This window comes from Pan troglodytes, chromosome 14 (genome assembly GCF_028858775.2).
Source record: "Pan troglodytes isolate AG18354 chromosome 14, NHGRI_mPanTro3-v2.0_pri, whole genome shotgun sequence".
Classification (NCBI taxonomy): domain Eukaryota; kingdom Metazoa; phylum Chordata; class Mammalia; order Primates; family Hominidae; genus Pan; species Pan troglodytes.
In genome coordinates this window covers 23,865,734-23,882,481 of record NC_072412.2, presented here as the reverse complement: position 1 = coordinate 23,882,481, position 16,748 = coordinate 23,865,734, and the positions used below count along the sequence as shown (strand labels likewise).

Below are 16,748 nucleotides of genomic sequence, written 5' to 3'. Positions count from 1 at the left end.
ATTTTATTGCCTTTTTCTGTCTACAACTTAATAAAGCTACTCAATAATGCTAGTGTCTTTTCTGGGATTTCTTAAGTTAGTTATTTGTTAATTTTATAAATATTTGAGTGTCAACTTTTTGCAAGAGTAAATAAGCACAAATAGGAACGTTATTTCATACATAGTTCCTGCTATGAAGAGGCTTCTAATTCCAAGTTAACTTCTTTCAACCCTAATCCAACCCCAAGTTAAACCTTGCAGCTTTGTGCTAAATTGATGGCCTTGTTCTGCTGGCATTGGCAGGACCAAGAGCTGCCAAGCATTGCAGCCATGAGCACTCAGGCAGCCTGTCAGGAAAGAGTAAGTAAGGTCAAGTTATTCTTAGCTGAAGTCTAGAAAGCATTAGCTGCCTTGTCGAGACTGGAACGAGAAAGCCATGACCACACTGCCCAAACCACTCTGGGAAGTGTTTGCAGTTCACTGGAACTACTGATAGATTAGTCCAATGATAATTGTGGCCGAACATAGATTACAAATCTCCTGAGGACAGCAACATTATTTTAGCTTACAATGGCTGCACACAATATGCACTGGAATCTATATACATAGAGTTACAAGGATAGTCTCCTTCCCTCTTTCCTGCTCCTACATGTGACCCCAAGAGCATGGTGACTCTAAGGCTGCCTTTTCCTGTCCAGGAGATGCCAACCTAGAGCCATCAGCCCCAGATGCCCCCGAGTGAGACTGTAATGGAGAGAGGTGACGGGGCAGGCCACTAGATGAGGAAAGCTTAACCAAACATAATTCTCAGGTTCTGTCAAATGAGTTAGTGCGAGGTGTGCAGTTGATGGAAAGGCTGTAGAACCCTTCTCTCGAGTGCTGCTGCAGAAAGACGGGCCCTCCCACAGGCGTCCGACCAAGAATCGAGGGCACATCAGAGGCCCCGGCTGGAGCGGGCCCTCCCACAGGCGTCCGACCAAGAATCGAGGGCACATCAGAGGCCCCGGCTGGAGCCCTGGGGTCATGAGGAAGAGTTTGAAAGAAAAATCCTACATTTCCAGATCTTCCACAGATAAGTAAAATGACCAGAAGGAGCAACGAAAAGAAAATAGGAAATCATATCTTATTTTTTTGTCCCATGCTCTTCATTCTAGAAAAATGTGAACCAATTAGAACACCACAATTAAACCTGGGTTTATAAAACATCTTTTAGTTAAAAATGAGGCCTTTCCGGGCCTGTCAACATGGAAGTGTCACACATGAATACACCTAAGTTAAAACATGAAACATGACTGACAAAACGTTATTGCTGGAGAGCACCTGGCAACTGTTTTACAAGAAATAAATATGACTATTGAAACCATAACAGCTCTCTACTAGGGTTGAATCCTGGTAAAGAAAGCCCCCTTGGATTAGCTGAGCATTTTGAGTTAGGATATGCAAAATGAACTGGGAGCTCAGTTTTGGAGGAGCTGATGTAGGGGTGGAGGGCGACGGGGCATAAAGGGCTGGGGAGATGACCAGAGGTGGGATGGGGTGGCGTGGCCAGGGAAACTGTGGCAAGGGCCTTCAAGAAGGACGTCTCAGAGTTAAACAAGTCAAAGCTGAGGTCATGCGTGCTGCTGTGATGTAAACCTGCCGCCACTTCCATCTCCTGCAGACCCTCGGGTGAGTTGGCCTTTTTCGAGCAAGGAGACCATGAAAACATACCTTCTCAGGGGATCTGCAGAAATCTTAGGGAGGTCATGGGGCCTTTAATAGGGTGTGGAAAGGAGTTCTGAGCAATCCTAGCTAGAGCTTAAGGCAGGCCCCAGTAGATGCCTGGGTTACACAAGACTATTAACATCAAGGAGTTTCAAATACATATAAACACATTCTTCCCTATACCATTACCTCGAAATGTACGTATTTTTTTAATGAGGAGATGGAGATAGAAAAGAAAATCCTATTTAAAGAGTTGAATTTCAGTTTTAAAGTGCAAAACATCAGTGAGCATCCTGCATACAGCTTTCTGCATGAAAATTTCCTCTTGTATGAATTTTGACGATGTCTGCACTGCAGGGGAATAGCCCAGCAAACGGTCAGAAGATGAACAAGTGTGCCCCAACGTGCTGCTGAGAGACATAGGAAGTGAGGTGGTCTTAATAATACATGTTCTTATCCCACCAGCCTGTAGAGGTAGAAAAAAGTACATCAGAAATGGAGAGTCTGTTGAAGTGGGTAAACAGAGCCTCTAAAATCATAGGCTACTCACTTCCAGGGTAGAGCCTGATGAAGAGCTTCCGCACCTCATCATACACCCAGATCAGGATGGCGTGCGGCACAGCCACAAACCAGTACTGAGCCCTGGAAGCAAAGGGATGGAAAGTGAACCCTGACTCATCCACAGGGATAGCCCAACCCTGCCCAATGGGAATGGGGCTTCTCGTTCATTTGTCTTGCTTTACTGCAAAGAACGACAAATCCACGAGGTCCCACAAAATAAAGGTGGAAAGCTCCTTGTTTAACCTGCACTGTGACTGCTAGAAGCAATGTCTGCCTTTGAAGCAACCTGTTGGATGAGGATGAAGGCGGGTTGGTGAGGTCTAGAAAACCCATTTCCACTTCTGGAAAATGCAGATCAACGCTTTGGGCTCATAGAGCATGGGATCAGTTTGACGTCTTTTGAAAGACTTGGGGAAGAACCCTGGGAATCCTCAGGTTTATTTAGGCTGCGACAGCTCAAAGCAGAGGCTGGCTCTTTCCTCCGTGCTGTTGAGGGTGAACTCACCTAAGCATGGTGAAACTCAAGGCTGTGACACTTCCGAGGCCATAGGAGAGGATCAGACCAATGAGGATCTGTGAGGTGATCCCCACCCAGATGACTTTATTTCTGCAAGACACACAAAAGCAGACAGACTTGGGATTCTTGTGGCTTCATGATCATACACCCAGCAGACCATGCCACCAGAAAAGTCAATGCCTCTGGGGTTACAAGTGTGGCCAGAACTCAGTCTTGTGAAAAACAAATCATCATCATCCTTGCACGGCAGGCCCAGGGCTGCCCCAGGAGGCCGGGCACAGGCAGTACCTGAAGAGACCCTGCTGGAAGATGGAATTCCTCCGGGTTTTCCTGATGATCAGATCTGCTATTTGCTGGACTAGGATGCCAACAAAGAAAGCCGTGTAGCCCGTCCATTCTAGGTATTCCCTCTGGTACCTTGTCTGTTAATGGGCAGAGAAGGAAGAGACCTTGAGGCCTAAAGGAAAACTTCTAGGAAATTCCAATGCAGTTCTCTAAAGCTTCATGTTCTTTCCACACCTCACCCGGACTGAGAATGGATCACCTTCTAGTGTTTGGAAAGAAACATTTTTCTTTCTTGAACCAGCTGAGTAGAGAAAAATGTTAATTTTTAAAAAAATTATCATTACTATTATTTCTAACACAGGCAAGGTCTCACTGTGTTGGCCAGGCTGGTCTCAAACTCCTGGGCTCAAGTGATTCTCCCTCCTCAGCCTCCCAAAGTGCTGGGATTACAGGCATTAGCCACTGCACCCGGCCTGAAAGATGTAAATTTATTTGGCCCCACTGTGGGTGTGGCTGGGCTGGTCACTCTTCTATACCAATGGCAAAGCTAAAGTAAAAAAAGGGACCTCTTGGCATCTAGCCCAAGACAGGAGGCTGTGCCATGAGACCTGGCAAAGGCCAAACACGTGTCAGCAAGGGGGCCCTGAGCCCTATTAATTGAAGCTTTCCCAGGCTGTTCAGGGACATGGAGGTTCTATGTAAGTCTGCGCAGGGCAATGAGCATGGAGAGAATCAGGTGGACTCTGCAGCAGGGCTCCCGCCACTCACCCATTCCTGCCCATAGCTGTCTTCCAAGTCATTCACGTAGTCCTTCTCCCATTCTACCCGCAGGTTAATGAGAGTGCGGGGCAGAAAGCCCTCTTGTGCATAGACGGTGAAATACACAAGGAAAGCTCCCAGGGCTTGCATGAGGCCTGAAAGAACAAGAGAGATAGGACATAGGTTCTATGATGGCCTCAGGAAACTGCCTCATCCTGTCTACTCTCGGTTCCCCCTCCCTCCCCAACCCAGGCCCCACAGGAAAACCACACTTTCTGGCTGTGCCCCCGACTCCAGTGAATTCAATTCTCGGGGCAGGCCCTGGTGTGATGGGGAAGACGCGCCCTCATCGTACCAATGTGCAGGTATGAGTACACAGCGAGCGGCTGGTTCACCAGCCTGTCCTTATTCTTGTGGCGAGGCTTCCTGTTCATGATGTCACTTTCAGCTTTCTCGTATGCCAAGGCAATGGAGGGGATCTAGAGGTGAAGAGGCTGGTGAGGTCTAACCCCAGGATGTTCTGCTCTACCCAGAGTAGGGGACGGGGGCTGGGGTGGGTGGGGCACTGGCTGGATGGGGTGGGGGGCATGGAGCTGGCCCATCCAGGCTATAGGCAGTAGGAGGGCGTGTTGTCTGTATGGGAATTTAAGAATAGTGCCTTTAGAAATCAGCTGCTTTTTATCACCCTGTGCTGGCAGTTCTGAAGGATGCTGGTTATAAAACACTCTTCCCTACAGGGAGAATTTCTTGTGCCGTCCTCTCCCTCCAGGTGGGAGGACCTGCTAAGAGACAGATCATTGCGCCCCACCTCCAGACTTCCCAATTCAGGAGGACTGGGCTGGGGCCAGAGAATTTGCATTCATTTCTCTTTCTTTCTTTTCTTTCTTTCTTCTTTCTTTCTTTCTTTCTTTCTTTCTTTCTCTTTCTTTCTTTCTCTTTCTCTCTCTTTCTCTCTGTTTCTCTTTCTTTCTTTCTCTTTCTCTCTCTTTCTCTCTTTCTCTCTCTCTCTTTCTCTTTCTTTCTTTCTTTCTCTTTTTTAAAAGACAATGGGTGTACAACCTATTTCCATTCCTAGCCCAGTTATCTGGAATACCATTTTTATTTTATTTGTTCTTAATTTTTATTTTTTAAGAGACTAGGTCTCTCTGTGTTGACCAGGCTGGACTCAAACTCCTGAGCTGAAGCAATCCTCCTGCATTGGCCTCCTGAGTAGCTAGGCTACAGGTGTCCACCAGTGCCCAGATTGTGCATGTCTAACAAGTTCCCAGGTGATGCCCGCACCAGGCCTGGAGAAGCACTGCAGCAGAGCAAAGCAGGCAAATGTGAAGGGCTTGGAAAATGATCCATCAACTTTGGGGACCTCAATACCCCTCAAAGGGAAAGACATCTCCAGTCTCTCTAGGAATTAGGGATTACCTGGGTGTTGTAGAAACAAGAGAGGGGAAGGGGGCAATTTGAAGGGGAAGGGGGCACTTCGAAGGGCCAGTTTCCTGCTAAGAATTCAGCTTGCTGTCTGTTGCTTTCCCTGCTTGCCCACGTAAGCCACAGCCACATGGGCAGCTTAGACGGGGCTTTCTTTAAATGGATACTGGAAAAGGGGAAGGTTTAGGTGACATTACTGTAGGGCAAGGCTTTATAAAGTCTTCATAACTGCTACTTCTTACTGTGTTTAGGTTAAGGTCTTCCTTGTCAGACTCTCTTACTTAACAAGAGGTGGCTGTGAGATTATCACTTTAGTCACTGGGCCCCCAGTGGTTATTTGGATGATTAATTTGAGTGACAGCTTCATCTTCCCAAAAGAAAAGGGAAGCCCATAGGCTGAAACTGACCAATGGCATTTCTTTTTTTTTGAGGATGAAGACTCATGTCTTGAAAAGCTTGCTATAGCTCAGGTGCAGTGACTCATGCCTGTAATCCCAGCACTTTGGGAGGCCGAGGCAGGTGGATCACTTGAGGCCAGGAAACCCCATCTCTACTAAAAATACAAAAATTAACCAGGTGTGGTGGCACAAGCCTGTAGTCCCAACTACTTGGGAGGCTGAGGTGGAAGAATCACTTGAGCCTGGGAGGCGGAGGTTGCAGTGAGGCAAGATAGCACCACTGCACTCTAGCCTAGGTGATGAGAGTGAAACTCTGTCTCAAGAAAAAAAAGCTCACTATAGAGTGTTTTTAATTTCCAAACATTTGGCAGATGCCTCTGGTCCCTTGCTTTGAGGTGTGGCATGTGGACTGGTAGAATGGGCACCACCTGAGAACCTGTGAGAAATGCAGAGCTACAGGCCCCATCACATGGAAGCTGAGAAGCCTTGAGTTAGTCCATCCCCGGCCCTTGAAGGTAGCGACCCTGAACTTGACCTCCCCTGGGGCAGGCATCACAGCCTGTTCCCTTCAGTGTCACTTACAATGTCTGTCCCCAAGTCAATGAACAGAATGGTGATGGTGCCAATGGGCAGGGGGAGCCCGACAATGATGTAGATCAGAAAGGGGCACAGCTCGGCAATGTTCTTGGTCAGGGTATAAGCAATCGTCTTCTTGAGGTTGTCAAAGATCAGGCGACCTAGGCAGAGAGGTTTCTCCTTCAGAACTTACTTCTAGTCCCCCAGACCACCCTGGCCCTTGGGAAGACCCCCTGAGACTCACTCACCTTCCTCCACCCCTGTGACGATGGATGCGAAGTTGTCGTCCAGCAAGACCATGTCGGCTGCATTTTTGGCTGCATCAGAACCTGCTATCCCCATGGCAATCCCAATGTCTGCCTTCTTTAGAGCCGGAGAGTCATTAACTCCATCCCCGGTCACAGCAACAACAGCATCCTATGGCGGGGGACCCAGGGAGAAAGTGGGAGTGAGCAGGCCCAATGGGTTGCACACCTGGCAAGAGCAACGAGACCTCCCTTTCTCTTGAGGTTGCGAGGATGATTATGGTTGAACGGAAAGGCCCATTTAGGGGAAAAGATAAAGATGAGAAATCTTAGAAGCAGGAACAAGGGTCTCCAAACAAGATATGTGCAAATGAGGAAAACCTAATGCGCAGGTGTTTTGTATCTTATGTCTTCACATTTTTTGTTTTAAGTCTTTGCATTTTAAATCTCTCTTTACTCACAACTACCACAGTGGCAAATGCTTCACCGGGCTCTCATGACAAAATGCAGAGAGCTGGGGTGAGCCTTTCGGGGAACATGTGGTGGGGGTCTCAAAGGAGGACAGGGGCCAGCCCACCTGAGAGGGTGGAGAGGTCAGGTGATGGGGATGAGCCAAGAACTCTCTCTTGAAGTTTCAAAGGCACCACAGCCTGAAGTGAGATCCAGACCTCTGCACTTGCCCATGGGCAGTGATGGGCCTGTCAGTCCTCTGGACACTGCTGTCCACCCACCTGCCTCTGACAGCCCTCCACAATGATCAGCTTCTGCTGCGGGGATGTCCGGGCAAAGACAATCTCTTGGTAGTTGGCTAAGATCTCATCCAGCTGTTCTGAGCTCATGTCCTTCAGCTCCATGCCAGTCACCACAGCGGCCTTGGCATCCCTAGAAGGGTCAGAAGAAACTGGGTGAGGCCCAAGGGCAGATCTTAGGTTGAAACACTGTTCCAGGCAGGATGCTGGCTGAAGCCTCTCTGACTTGACCTGGAACCCAGTGTCCTTGATACCTAATGCTCTAGTGAGGTAACAGGAGTCCTGGGAACACTTTAGTCTCCATTTCAAGAGGGCAAACTGAGGCTAAAATATAACACCATTTCTTGGTACCATATAACAATAGGAATAAAAAACCAGGTAGCCTTATCCCTACTAGAACAGGTGAGAGTGGTACTTCCTAGAGCAACGCTTTACTTCAGAAGTAAAAGGAAGTTAAAAAAACTGCCCATTCATGGCCAAACGCAGTGGCTCATGCCTGTAATCCCAGCACTGTGGGAGGCTGAGTAGGAGGATCACTTGAGGCCAAGAGTTCAAGACCAGCCTGGGCAACATAGTGAGAGCCCCTGTCTCTACAAAAAATTTTTAAAAATTAGCCAGGTATGGTGGCATGTGCCTGTGGTCCCAGCTACTCAGCAGGCTGAGGCAGGAGGATTGCTTGAGCCTGGGGGGTTGAGGCTGCAGTGAGCCATGATCATGCCACTACACTCAAGCCTGGGTGACAAAGTGAGACTCTGTCTCAAAAACAAAAATAAAAATAAAACCCCCAAACTGCCTGTTCATATGTTTTGGGTCCTAGAATTCTTTTATGCCCAAACAAGGTAATAATTACTTGCTGTTGGGTATTTCAGATTTAGAGTGTCATCTTTGTGCAATGTGCTACGTAGGCAGAAATTTACTGAAGTCTTTGAGCAGCGCTATTGCCTGCTGACTATAAAAGTAAGGTTCTAGGGCCTATTGATTATGCAGAGCTGCCTGAGCCAGTCCCCTGCTAAAACTCTTCAGGGGCTTTCCACCGTGCTTGGAGCAGACCCCGGAATCCCTAACTTTAGCCAGCGAGCCCAGGTGGGGCCTGCGTTGTCAAGCTTCGCCTCACCTTGGGCTCTCCCTCCTGCCCGCTGGATGCTCTCAGTTCTGACATCCTCCATCCCCCGTACCCTAAGGCCTTCACGGGTCTCGCTCCCTGACCAGGAATGGGCATCTCTCACCTCAGCTTCTCGTGGCTAACACTACATTTCAGCCTTCAAATCTCAGCTTAAACAATGTAGGTACAAACTGCTGCAGGTCTTTTTCTTTACAATTTGCAAGTTTTGAGCTTTCTAGGTCTGTTTTACCTCTTGGTGCTAAATATTGGAATTCTAGCACTTGACTCAAACTACAGGTCTCCTTAACTGCCGGCAAAAAAACAAAACAAAACAAAACAAAAGAAAGTAAGAGAAGAAAGAAGGGGTGTTTCCTTTCCCCTTACACCTGCTAAGATGCAATTTTTATATGGTCATGAAACCAGAGCTGATGAAGTGAATAACTGAAAACATTCACAAAAGCATCCACTTCACTCAGTGTGGTGATTTGTATACAAATGTGTAATCCACTCTTCCCTTTTGTGGCCATGAGCAGACTGGCAGTGACCAAGAGGAAGTTCAGTCCCTTTGTGACTTTTGACTGAGGCAAGAATCATAAAAGTCATTTCAATGCACCTTCCCACATTCGTAGGAAGATTATGTCTTTCTCTCGTTCCACAGAGCTGAGACAGAAGCACATTCTGGAGTCTGCTACAAGCACAGTTCCATCCATGCCCATCCGAAAGGATGAGGAAGTTGAGGTTGCACAAAGACACTATATGGGCCAGCAAATTGGCAAAGCAGTCCAGGTTTATAGGAAGAAATGTGCTACCTATACTGAACAGGAGCACAGGAGGAGGCTAAGGGCAGGACCGTCGTGTGCACATCACCCAGCACATGGCCATCACCAGGCTAAAACTAGACAAAGACCACAAAAGATCCTTGAATGGAAGGCCAAACAAATCTTCCTAAGTAGGGAAGGAAGGGCAAATATAAAAAAGAAGCAATTGAGAAGATGCAGGATTAAGGTATCTTATATACAACTTTCATTAAAAATTGCTAAAATGGGCCAGGCGCAGTGGCTTACGCCTGTAATCCCTACACTCTGGGAAGCCAAGGCGAGCAGAACCCTTGCAGTCAGGAGTTAAAGACCAGCCTGGCCAACATCGTGAAACCCCGTCTCTACTAAAAGTACAAAAACTAGCCGGGTGTGGTGGCACATGCCTGTAATCCCAGCTACTCAGGAGGCTGAGGCAGGAGAATTGCTTGAACCCAGGAGGTGGAGGCTGCAATGAGATTTCACCACTGCACTCCACACTCCAGCCTAGGCAACAGAGAAAGACTCCATCTCAAAAAAAAAAGCTAAAATTTTAAATTAAAGTCCCAGCTACTTGGGAGGCTGAGAGGGGAGGATCCCTTGAACCCAGGAGGTTGAGGCTGCAATGAGATTTCACCACTGCACTCCACACTCCAGCCTAGGCAACAGAGAAAGACTCCATCTCAAAAAAAAAAAAAAAAATCTGCTAAAATGAAGCTGGGTGCAGTGACACAAGCCTGTAGTCCCAGCTACTTGGGAGGCTGAGAGGGGAGGATCCCTTGAACCCAGGAGGTTGAGGCTGCAGTGAGCTATGATCACACCATTGCACTCCAGCCTGGGTGATCTGGCTGGTCTGAAGGTAGTAGTGAATTAGCTCAACTGATTGTTCACAGTCAGTTACAGATCAAACTTCTACTCTTTCCCCTCTTCTCACTACTGCACTTGACTACTCTTAAAAAAATTTCTTTTAGGCCAGGTGTGGTGGCTCATGCCTGTAAGCCCAGCACTTTGGGAGACTAAGGTGGGTGGATCACTTGAGGTCAGGAGTTTGAGACCAGCCTGGCCAACATGGCAAAGCCCCGTCTCTACTAAAAATACAAAATTAGCCAGGCATGGTGGTGGGCGCCTGTAATCCCAGCTATTCAGGAGGCTGAGGCAGGAGAATCGCTTGAACCCAGGAGGTGGAGATTGCAGTGAGCTGAGATCACACCACTGCACTCCAGCCTGGGTGACAGAGAGAGACTCTGTCTAAAAAAACAAACAAACAAACAAACAAAATTTGTTTAAAATTCTAAAATGAAAAAAAGTATAATCCGATTATCTTACAAAACCAAACAAATAAACAAGCCCCAAAGTTGTTTTCATAGAGGGATGTTATGTATACTAAAGGGCACTGCAAGACACTTAGACTTCAGGTACTGCTGCTGTGCCCAGAGGCGGGAACCCTGGTTGGTTGTCTAACTTGGTAATTTGTTATGACCTGACAGCTGTGTGTCCCTAAAAGACCTAAGTGCTTGGGGAAACTGAAGAGGCGCATTGGTCTTTCCCTCATCTCCCGCATGCGTGAAAGCATAACCCAGCTAATGAACATTACTTCTCAACCTGAGAATTCGGAGTCTTTGACTCATGGAGACCAGGCACAGTCCAGGCCACTCTCCTGCATGCCCAGCTCCCTAGCCTTGTGTGGCTCCCTCATTACACTGACCACAGCATTGTTAGCTTTGTTTGTGTCTCCTTGGCTCGATGGAAAGATCCCCAACGGTGTGGATAGTATTGTTCAGTTTGCTACTGTAGTTCCAGGTCTTGCCTGGTATATAGTTGGCATGCAGTAAATACTTGTTGAAAGAACAAATACATGAGTGAATGTACAGTTGGATGAACATGATTAAAAGAATAAGGATAAACATGATTAAAAGAATTAGGAGAAACAAGGAAAAAAACTTTCCTTAGGAAACTTCCATTCTATCTATCACCAAATAAAAAAGAAGGGTGTGTTTACATAGCTACACGTTATGAAACCGGGTGGATAAATACCCAAGATGCTTACCAAGGAGGGTGCATGAAACAACCCACAGGGTTCTTATGATTCCAAATTATGCAACTGCATCTATGGCAAGTAATTTCACATAAACCCTTTGTTTCAGTTTTTCTTATTCTAAATTGGGCACATAGGTTTTGTTCCCAGGGCACACTGGATTTTGAAATTTCAAACAAGGAACACATAAAGGGTCATTTCATGGTATCAGTACTGTGCCTGGCACATATTAGCTGCTCAGTGAAATTAGAGTGAATACATGGATATGCAAATAATAGCTCAAACCAGCCTAGCATCACTCTGAGAGCAAAAAGCTGATTCGTTCCAAGTAGTGCAGCTCTTTAGAGCCAGTGGGGCCCCATGGGTATGAACTGGAATTTTTGCGATGCTGCTCCTGTGCTTACCGTTTGTTAACTTGCTCCACAGCAATGTTGAGGCGATGTGCAATGTCTTCCACTGTTTCACTGTTGGCTGAAATGATCCCCACACTCTTGGCGATAGCTTTGGCTGTGATGGGATGATCACCAGTAACCATAATAACCTAGAGCACAGAAAACGAGAAGGCCCATGGGTAATGAAGAACTCGGTTGGCCAAAGTGGGGATGGTTCAGTATTACCTACTCTGTAGTGCCCTGGGAGAACGTGGTTGGTGATTACAGTGGCAGCTCTGGATCTACGAGACAACTGTCTTTGGAGGAAACACTAATCCCATTGGGTCTACCCTTGCTCCTAAGCTTCATACGCTTCCTCCTCTGACATGAAAGGAAGCCCTTCCCCTTTGATGCCACTTTATTTGTGAAAGGGCTGGTGAGTGTCTACTTGGGGGTAGCCCCATGTTACTTCAACAGTCTTAATATTGACCTAGTAATGATGAACATGGATTATGGGGGCTGAGCCTCAAGACTGAGTAATAAAGCCTTTTTTCTTTCTTTTCTTCTTTTCTTTTCTTTCTTTCTTTCCTTTTTTTTTTTTTTGAGACAGAGTTTCACTCTTGTTGCCCAAGCTGGAGTGCAATGGTGTGATCTCGGCTCACTGCAACCTCCGCCTCCTGGATTCAAGAGATTCTCCTGCCTCAGCCTCCCGAGTAGCTGGGATTACAGGTGTGTGCCACCACATCTGGCTAATTTTTTTGTATTTTTAGTAGAAATGGGGTTTCACCATGTTGGCCATGGCTGGTCTGGAACTCCTGACCTCAGATGATCCACCTGCCTCAGCTTCCCAAAGTGCTGGGATTTCAGGCATGAGCCACTGTGCCCAGCCAATAAAGCCTTTTAGTATCTACCATGGACTAGGGCGAGATATGGTCACTTCAAGGCACTAGGAGATTCTTCTCATTGCATTTACTGTTTATGTGGTTCATTCCACATAGACACAATCATTTTCTTTTTGTGGGACAGTTTCAGTAACCTTAGCACAGTGAAACTAGAAATAAAATAGGAATTATGATATTTACTTGAAGACACCTAAATACTGACCATCTGCTATGAAAACCATTATTAGAAAGGAACACGACATAAAGAGAGAACTTCTTGAGTCAGGAAAATAACTCCCACCTTGATCCCTGCACTCCGGCATTTGGTGACTGCATCTGGCACGGTGGACCGAGGGGGATCGATCATTGACAAGAGTCCCACAAAACAGAGGTTGGAGGTCGGAAAGTTCATAGCGTCTATGTCAAATGAGTAGGTTTCTGGAAACTCGTCTGCTGGCAGGTAGAGATGACAGAAACCTGTAATACAGATGAATTAGTGAGTCAGTGAAACTAGAATAGGAAACAAAAAAAAATAAGAGGAGAACATGCTGATACACCTTGGTCCTCTGCTGTTTTACCAATACATCAGAATAAGCCAGAATTGTTTAATTTCTTCAACTCCATAATGCATTTTTTTAGGAAAGACATATTTCATCCAAATATAATTCACTGTGTGCTCATTAGGCTCTGTGTTCTAGAAATATATCTTGCTATATTGCCAAGTTCTAGGGCAATACACAGTCTCGACTTCTGAAGCTTAGCGGGGCACAGATTTAAAGGGATCAAGCACAGGGTACATCTCAGGGCAGAGACACACTTCAGCTGCCTGGAGGATCAGGAGAGACTTCCCCAAGGAGGTCACATGTGAGGTGAAGCTTGAGAGAGGCAAAGATGATTTCTAGGGAAAAAAGGGAGGGTGGAGGTGGGAAGGCCATTTTCAGCAGAGAAAACAGCGTGTGAAGGAACAAGGGGGTTGAGTGGAGGGGCACAAAGTTCAGTGTTAGATCAAGACAAGCCCAAGAGAAAGGCCAGCAGGAATGGGGACGAGCCATCCTTTTCTCAGAAGGCATCAGCCTCTCATAGGCTGAGGTGGAAGAGACTCTTGTGTCTGGTGGGACCTCCAAGATTGTGTCATCAGCTTTCACATCCAACTTATTTTCAGCCTGGCCCACTGCTTTGCAAATGTCAGTGGAGCAGGCTTTGAGAAATCAAACGCAAGTGGGCATCGATCCCGTGTAGAATACCCGGTACTGTGCGTTATTGGATGCCTAAAGCATCACCATCTCATTTATATGCTTTATCTGCTTTGCCAACTCCAGTAGTCTTTAGAAACACACATTCCACAGACTGCATCTGTATTGGTGAGGACTTCCATGGTGTTTAATGAGCCGGATCGTCAACCATACACTTCTGTTTCCTTGAATTTGTCATTCTGTGGTCCTGATGGGGCACCATTCCGCCAGCCCTGGTGCTGACAACAGGACACATTGTCCCCTTTGACAACACCGCAGGCACCCCCATTGGGTCCTCCTCCTGTTGCATTTCTAAGGTTCCTTCCTTCCTGACACTTCGTCTGCATCACTGGCATCACTCTCTTCCTAGTCGTTAAATGGGAAGCTTAATCATTTTTAAACTGACTATCCTCCTCTGATAGGTTCTAAATCTTACCAACTCTACCTCTATGAAGTCTCTTGCCCTGATCTCTCCTTCCCATTCCCATCACCCTGAAAAAATTCCCATCCCTTTTGCCTGAGCAAGGGCAGCTGCTTCCTATGGAGATGTGCATCTCTCCTCTCCCTGCTGCCACCAAAGAAATTTAAAGAAGTTAAAGAAATTTAACTCCTTCCATAAAGTCTTCCCCAGCCCTGCGACTGCCCAGCTCACTCTAGTGGCACAGCCCTCAGTGCTCTCTACTGACTGCAGGATGAAACCTGGCTCCTCACCCAGATGTTCAAGACCTCCATCTCATGACTCCAGTCCAGCCCTTGAACCCTGTTTCTGTGATGGTGCCATCTCACCTGCTGGCAGCACCCAATGTGTCCCACGCTGTTCTGCCTCTGTGATTGGCCTGTGCTGTTCCCTGGGCCCTGGATACTTTCCCCTATCTCCCCTCAAATGCAGTCACTTAAGGCCCAGTTTGAAATTTAACTCCTTCCATAAAGTCTTCCCTGAGCTTGCCTCTCTGGAGGCCATCCCACCCTGCTTGGTGCTGTCACACAGCGTCCTCTCCTTGTTCCCATCCTGCTTATCATGTTCTCCTTTACATGCTTCACGTGGATGCCATGGCCACTGGGCTAGGTCACAGGTCCTCAAGGCGCCTGCCTCATCTCTGTGCCCACCAGGTGATGGGCAGGGCCCTGCCGCCGCACTCACCCAGCACACGCTCGCCCAACCCGCCCAGCTCCATGTAGGCTGTGTGGAAGGTCTTGGCGGTGCTCTTGTCCAGTGGGTGCTCCTCGCCGTTGATCATGATGGTGCTGCATTTCTCTAGGATGCGCTCAGGGGCCCCCTTCATCACCATGAGGAAGCGCTTGCCGTGGGGGTCATCCATCTCGTGGATGGAGAGCTGGGAAGGAATGAACCGAGCGTGTTACTTACAGAAAGGTGAAACGCATTCCTTCTTCTCTACTGGTCCATTAAATATAAAGGAGGAAGAGGCACAATGGCATCCTCAGCATGTTCCGCCCTTTTTCTTTCTGTGGCCAAGTAAGACGAAGAGCTCTAGACTTGGCCCCAGCCCAGAGTGGGGCACCCACTCTGGATAAGTGGAGCTCATCTTTCAAGCAAAACTGGCTGCTTTAGGCAGGCTAGATGTGGCCGTCAGCGTGTGAAATCTTGTGCCTTGAACAAGATCTCCCAGGGTGCCCGTGAGAGTTAGGGGGCTGCGAGCCTCTGCATCTCACCTCCTCTACCTCCGTGTGGGGAGCAGCCGTCTTTCAGACCCAAACTATTCTGAGCTCAGGAGGGGAGGAGGCGACAGGAATTTCTGCACCTCCTCACCTCATTGTCCACTCAGTTTTCCTGCTTGGATGTCATAGAAAATGGCGGGGTGTGAGGAAGTGGACACTTCCACGTATAATGTTTCAGGAAGACAGCCGAGTCACAGGAGTCTCCATTTTAATAGGAATGCTCTTGACCCAGCAATTCTACTTCTAGATCCATCCTAATAAGATATGCAAAAAAAATCGATATACAAGAATAAAAGGACTAACTCTTATCTAGCCCTTCTGATAAGCCAGGTACTCTTCTAAGCACTCAAGAGGAATCTCAGGAAGCTGGAGTGTTTGGGAGAAAATAAGTTGCAAAGAAAAGTGCTACAATTTTGGGTATAACAGTTCTTTACAAATCAGTATTTCTTAGACTTCTGGGTATCAAAGATGAGTACAAAAAGAAGTATAGGGCAAATAGGGTTACCAGCTGCTGCTGCTGCTTTTTTTTAATGATCAAGTAAAGACATTGAGAAAACCAACCAACCAACAAAAATCAAACCAAACAAAAAGCCTCCCAGCTAATTATCACTATCACTTTCTAAAACATAGGCCTTTTCTTTTTCTTTCTCTCTTTCTCTCTTAACTTTTTTTTTTTTTTTTTTTTGAGACGGGGTCCCACTCTGTGCCCCAGGCTGGAGTGCAGTGGCACGATCACAGCTCACTGCAGCCTCGACCTCCCAGGCTCAAGCAATCCTCCCACCTCAGCCTCCCAAGTAGCTGGGACTACAGGTATGTGCCACCATGCCCAGCTAATTTCGTTTTTTGTTTTTTTTTGTAGAGATAAGGTCTTGGTATATTGCCCAGGCTGGTCTTGAACTCCTGGGCTCAAGCAATCTGCCTTCTTCGGTCTCCCAAAGTGCTGTGATTACAGGTGTGAGCCACTGTACCTGGCCAAGATAAGGCTTTTTACATTTAAAACATAGGGATAATATGAAACACTTTTATGGTGTGTACCACGTGCCAGGCACTGTTCTAAGTGCTGTCCACATCGACTTATTTATTCTCAAAACAACTTTAAGGCCATGGGTACTATTATTATTCCCTTTTACAAAGGAGGAAACTGAGGCACAGAGGTTCAATGCTTCACTCAGGGTCACTGAGCAATAGGTGGCTATCTGGTGGCTGAGTTGGGATTTGAGCCCAGGCTAGCAGGCTCCAGAGTCCCTGCCCTTAATCATGGTGGCTACAAAGGATAATCTTTCAAATTAAATACATTCATCTTTATATAAAACTTTATAAAACATTTTCCAATTTGCCGTAAACTGTTTCAAATGTCTTAACAGACCAGTGTGTTTGGGGCATCACCATTCTAATCAATAAGACACAGGCTTTCCATTTTATTTCCTTCCCGCAGAGACGTCTCCTTCCAAGGCCATGACA

The 16,748-nt window shown here is 47.0% G+C and overlaps 1 protein-coding gene across 1 annotated transcript in view; it reads right to left on the bottom strand.

The window, feature by feature from the left end:
• Positions 1 to 653: 653 nt before the first annotated feature.
• ATP12A (ATPase H+/K+ transporting non-gastric alpha2 subunit) overlaps positions 654 to 16,748 on the bottom strand; it is a 47,688-nt gene continuing 31,593 nt past the window's right edge. The window contains exons 17-28 of the mRNA XM_063792169.1: positions 14,752 to 14,944; positions 12,680 to 12,855; positions 11,531 to 11,667; positions 7,178 to 7,328; positions 6,450 to 6,618; positions 6,208 to 6,362; positions 4,161 to 4,284; positions 3,815 to 3,960; positions 3,050 to 3,183; positions 2,750 to 2,851; positions 2,234 to 2,325; positions 654 to 994 (exon numbers count right to left, since the gene is read on the bottom strand). Of these exons, the coding sequence (XP_063648239.1) occupies positions 654 to 994; positions 2,234 to 2,325; positions 2,750 to 2,851; positions 3,050 to 3,183; positions 3,815 to 3,960; positions 4,161 to 4,284; positions 6,208 to 6,362; positions 6,450 to 6,618; positions 7,178 to 7,328; positions 11,531 to 11,667; positions 12,680 to 12,855; positions 14,752 to 14,944 (1,920 nt within the window). The remainder of the gene's footprint in view (positions 995 to 2,233; positions 2,326 to 2,749; positions 2,852 to 3,049; positions 3,184 to 3,814; positions 3,961 to 4,160; positions 4,285 to 6,207; positions 6,363 to 6,449; positions 6,619 to 7,177; positions 7,329 to 11,530; positions 11,668 to 12,679; positions 12,856 to 14,751; positions 14,945 to 16,748) is intronic.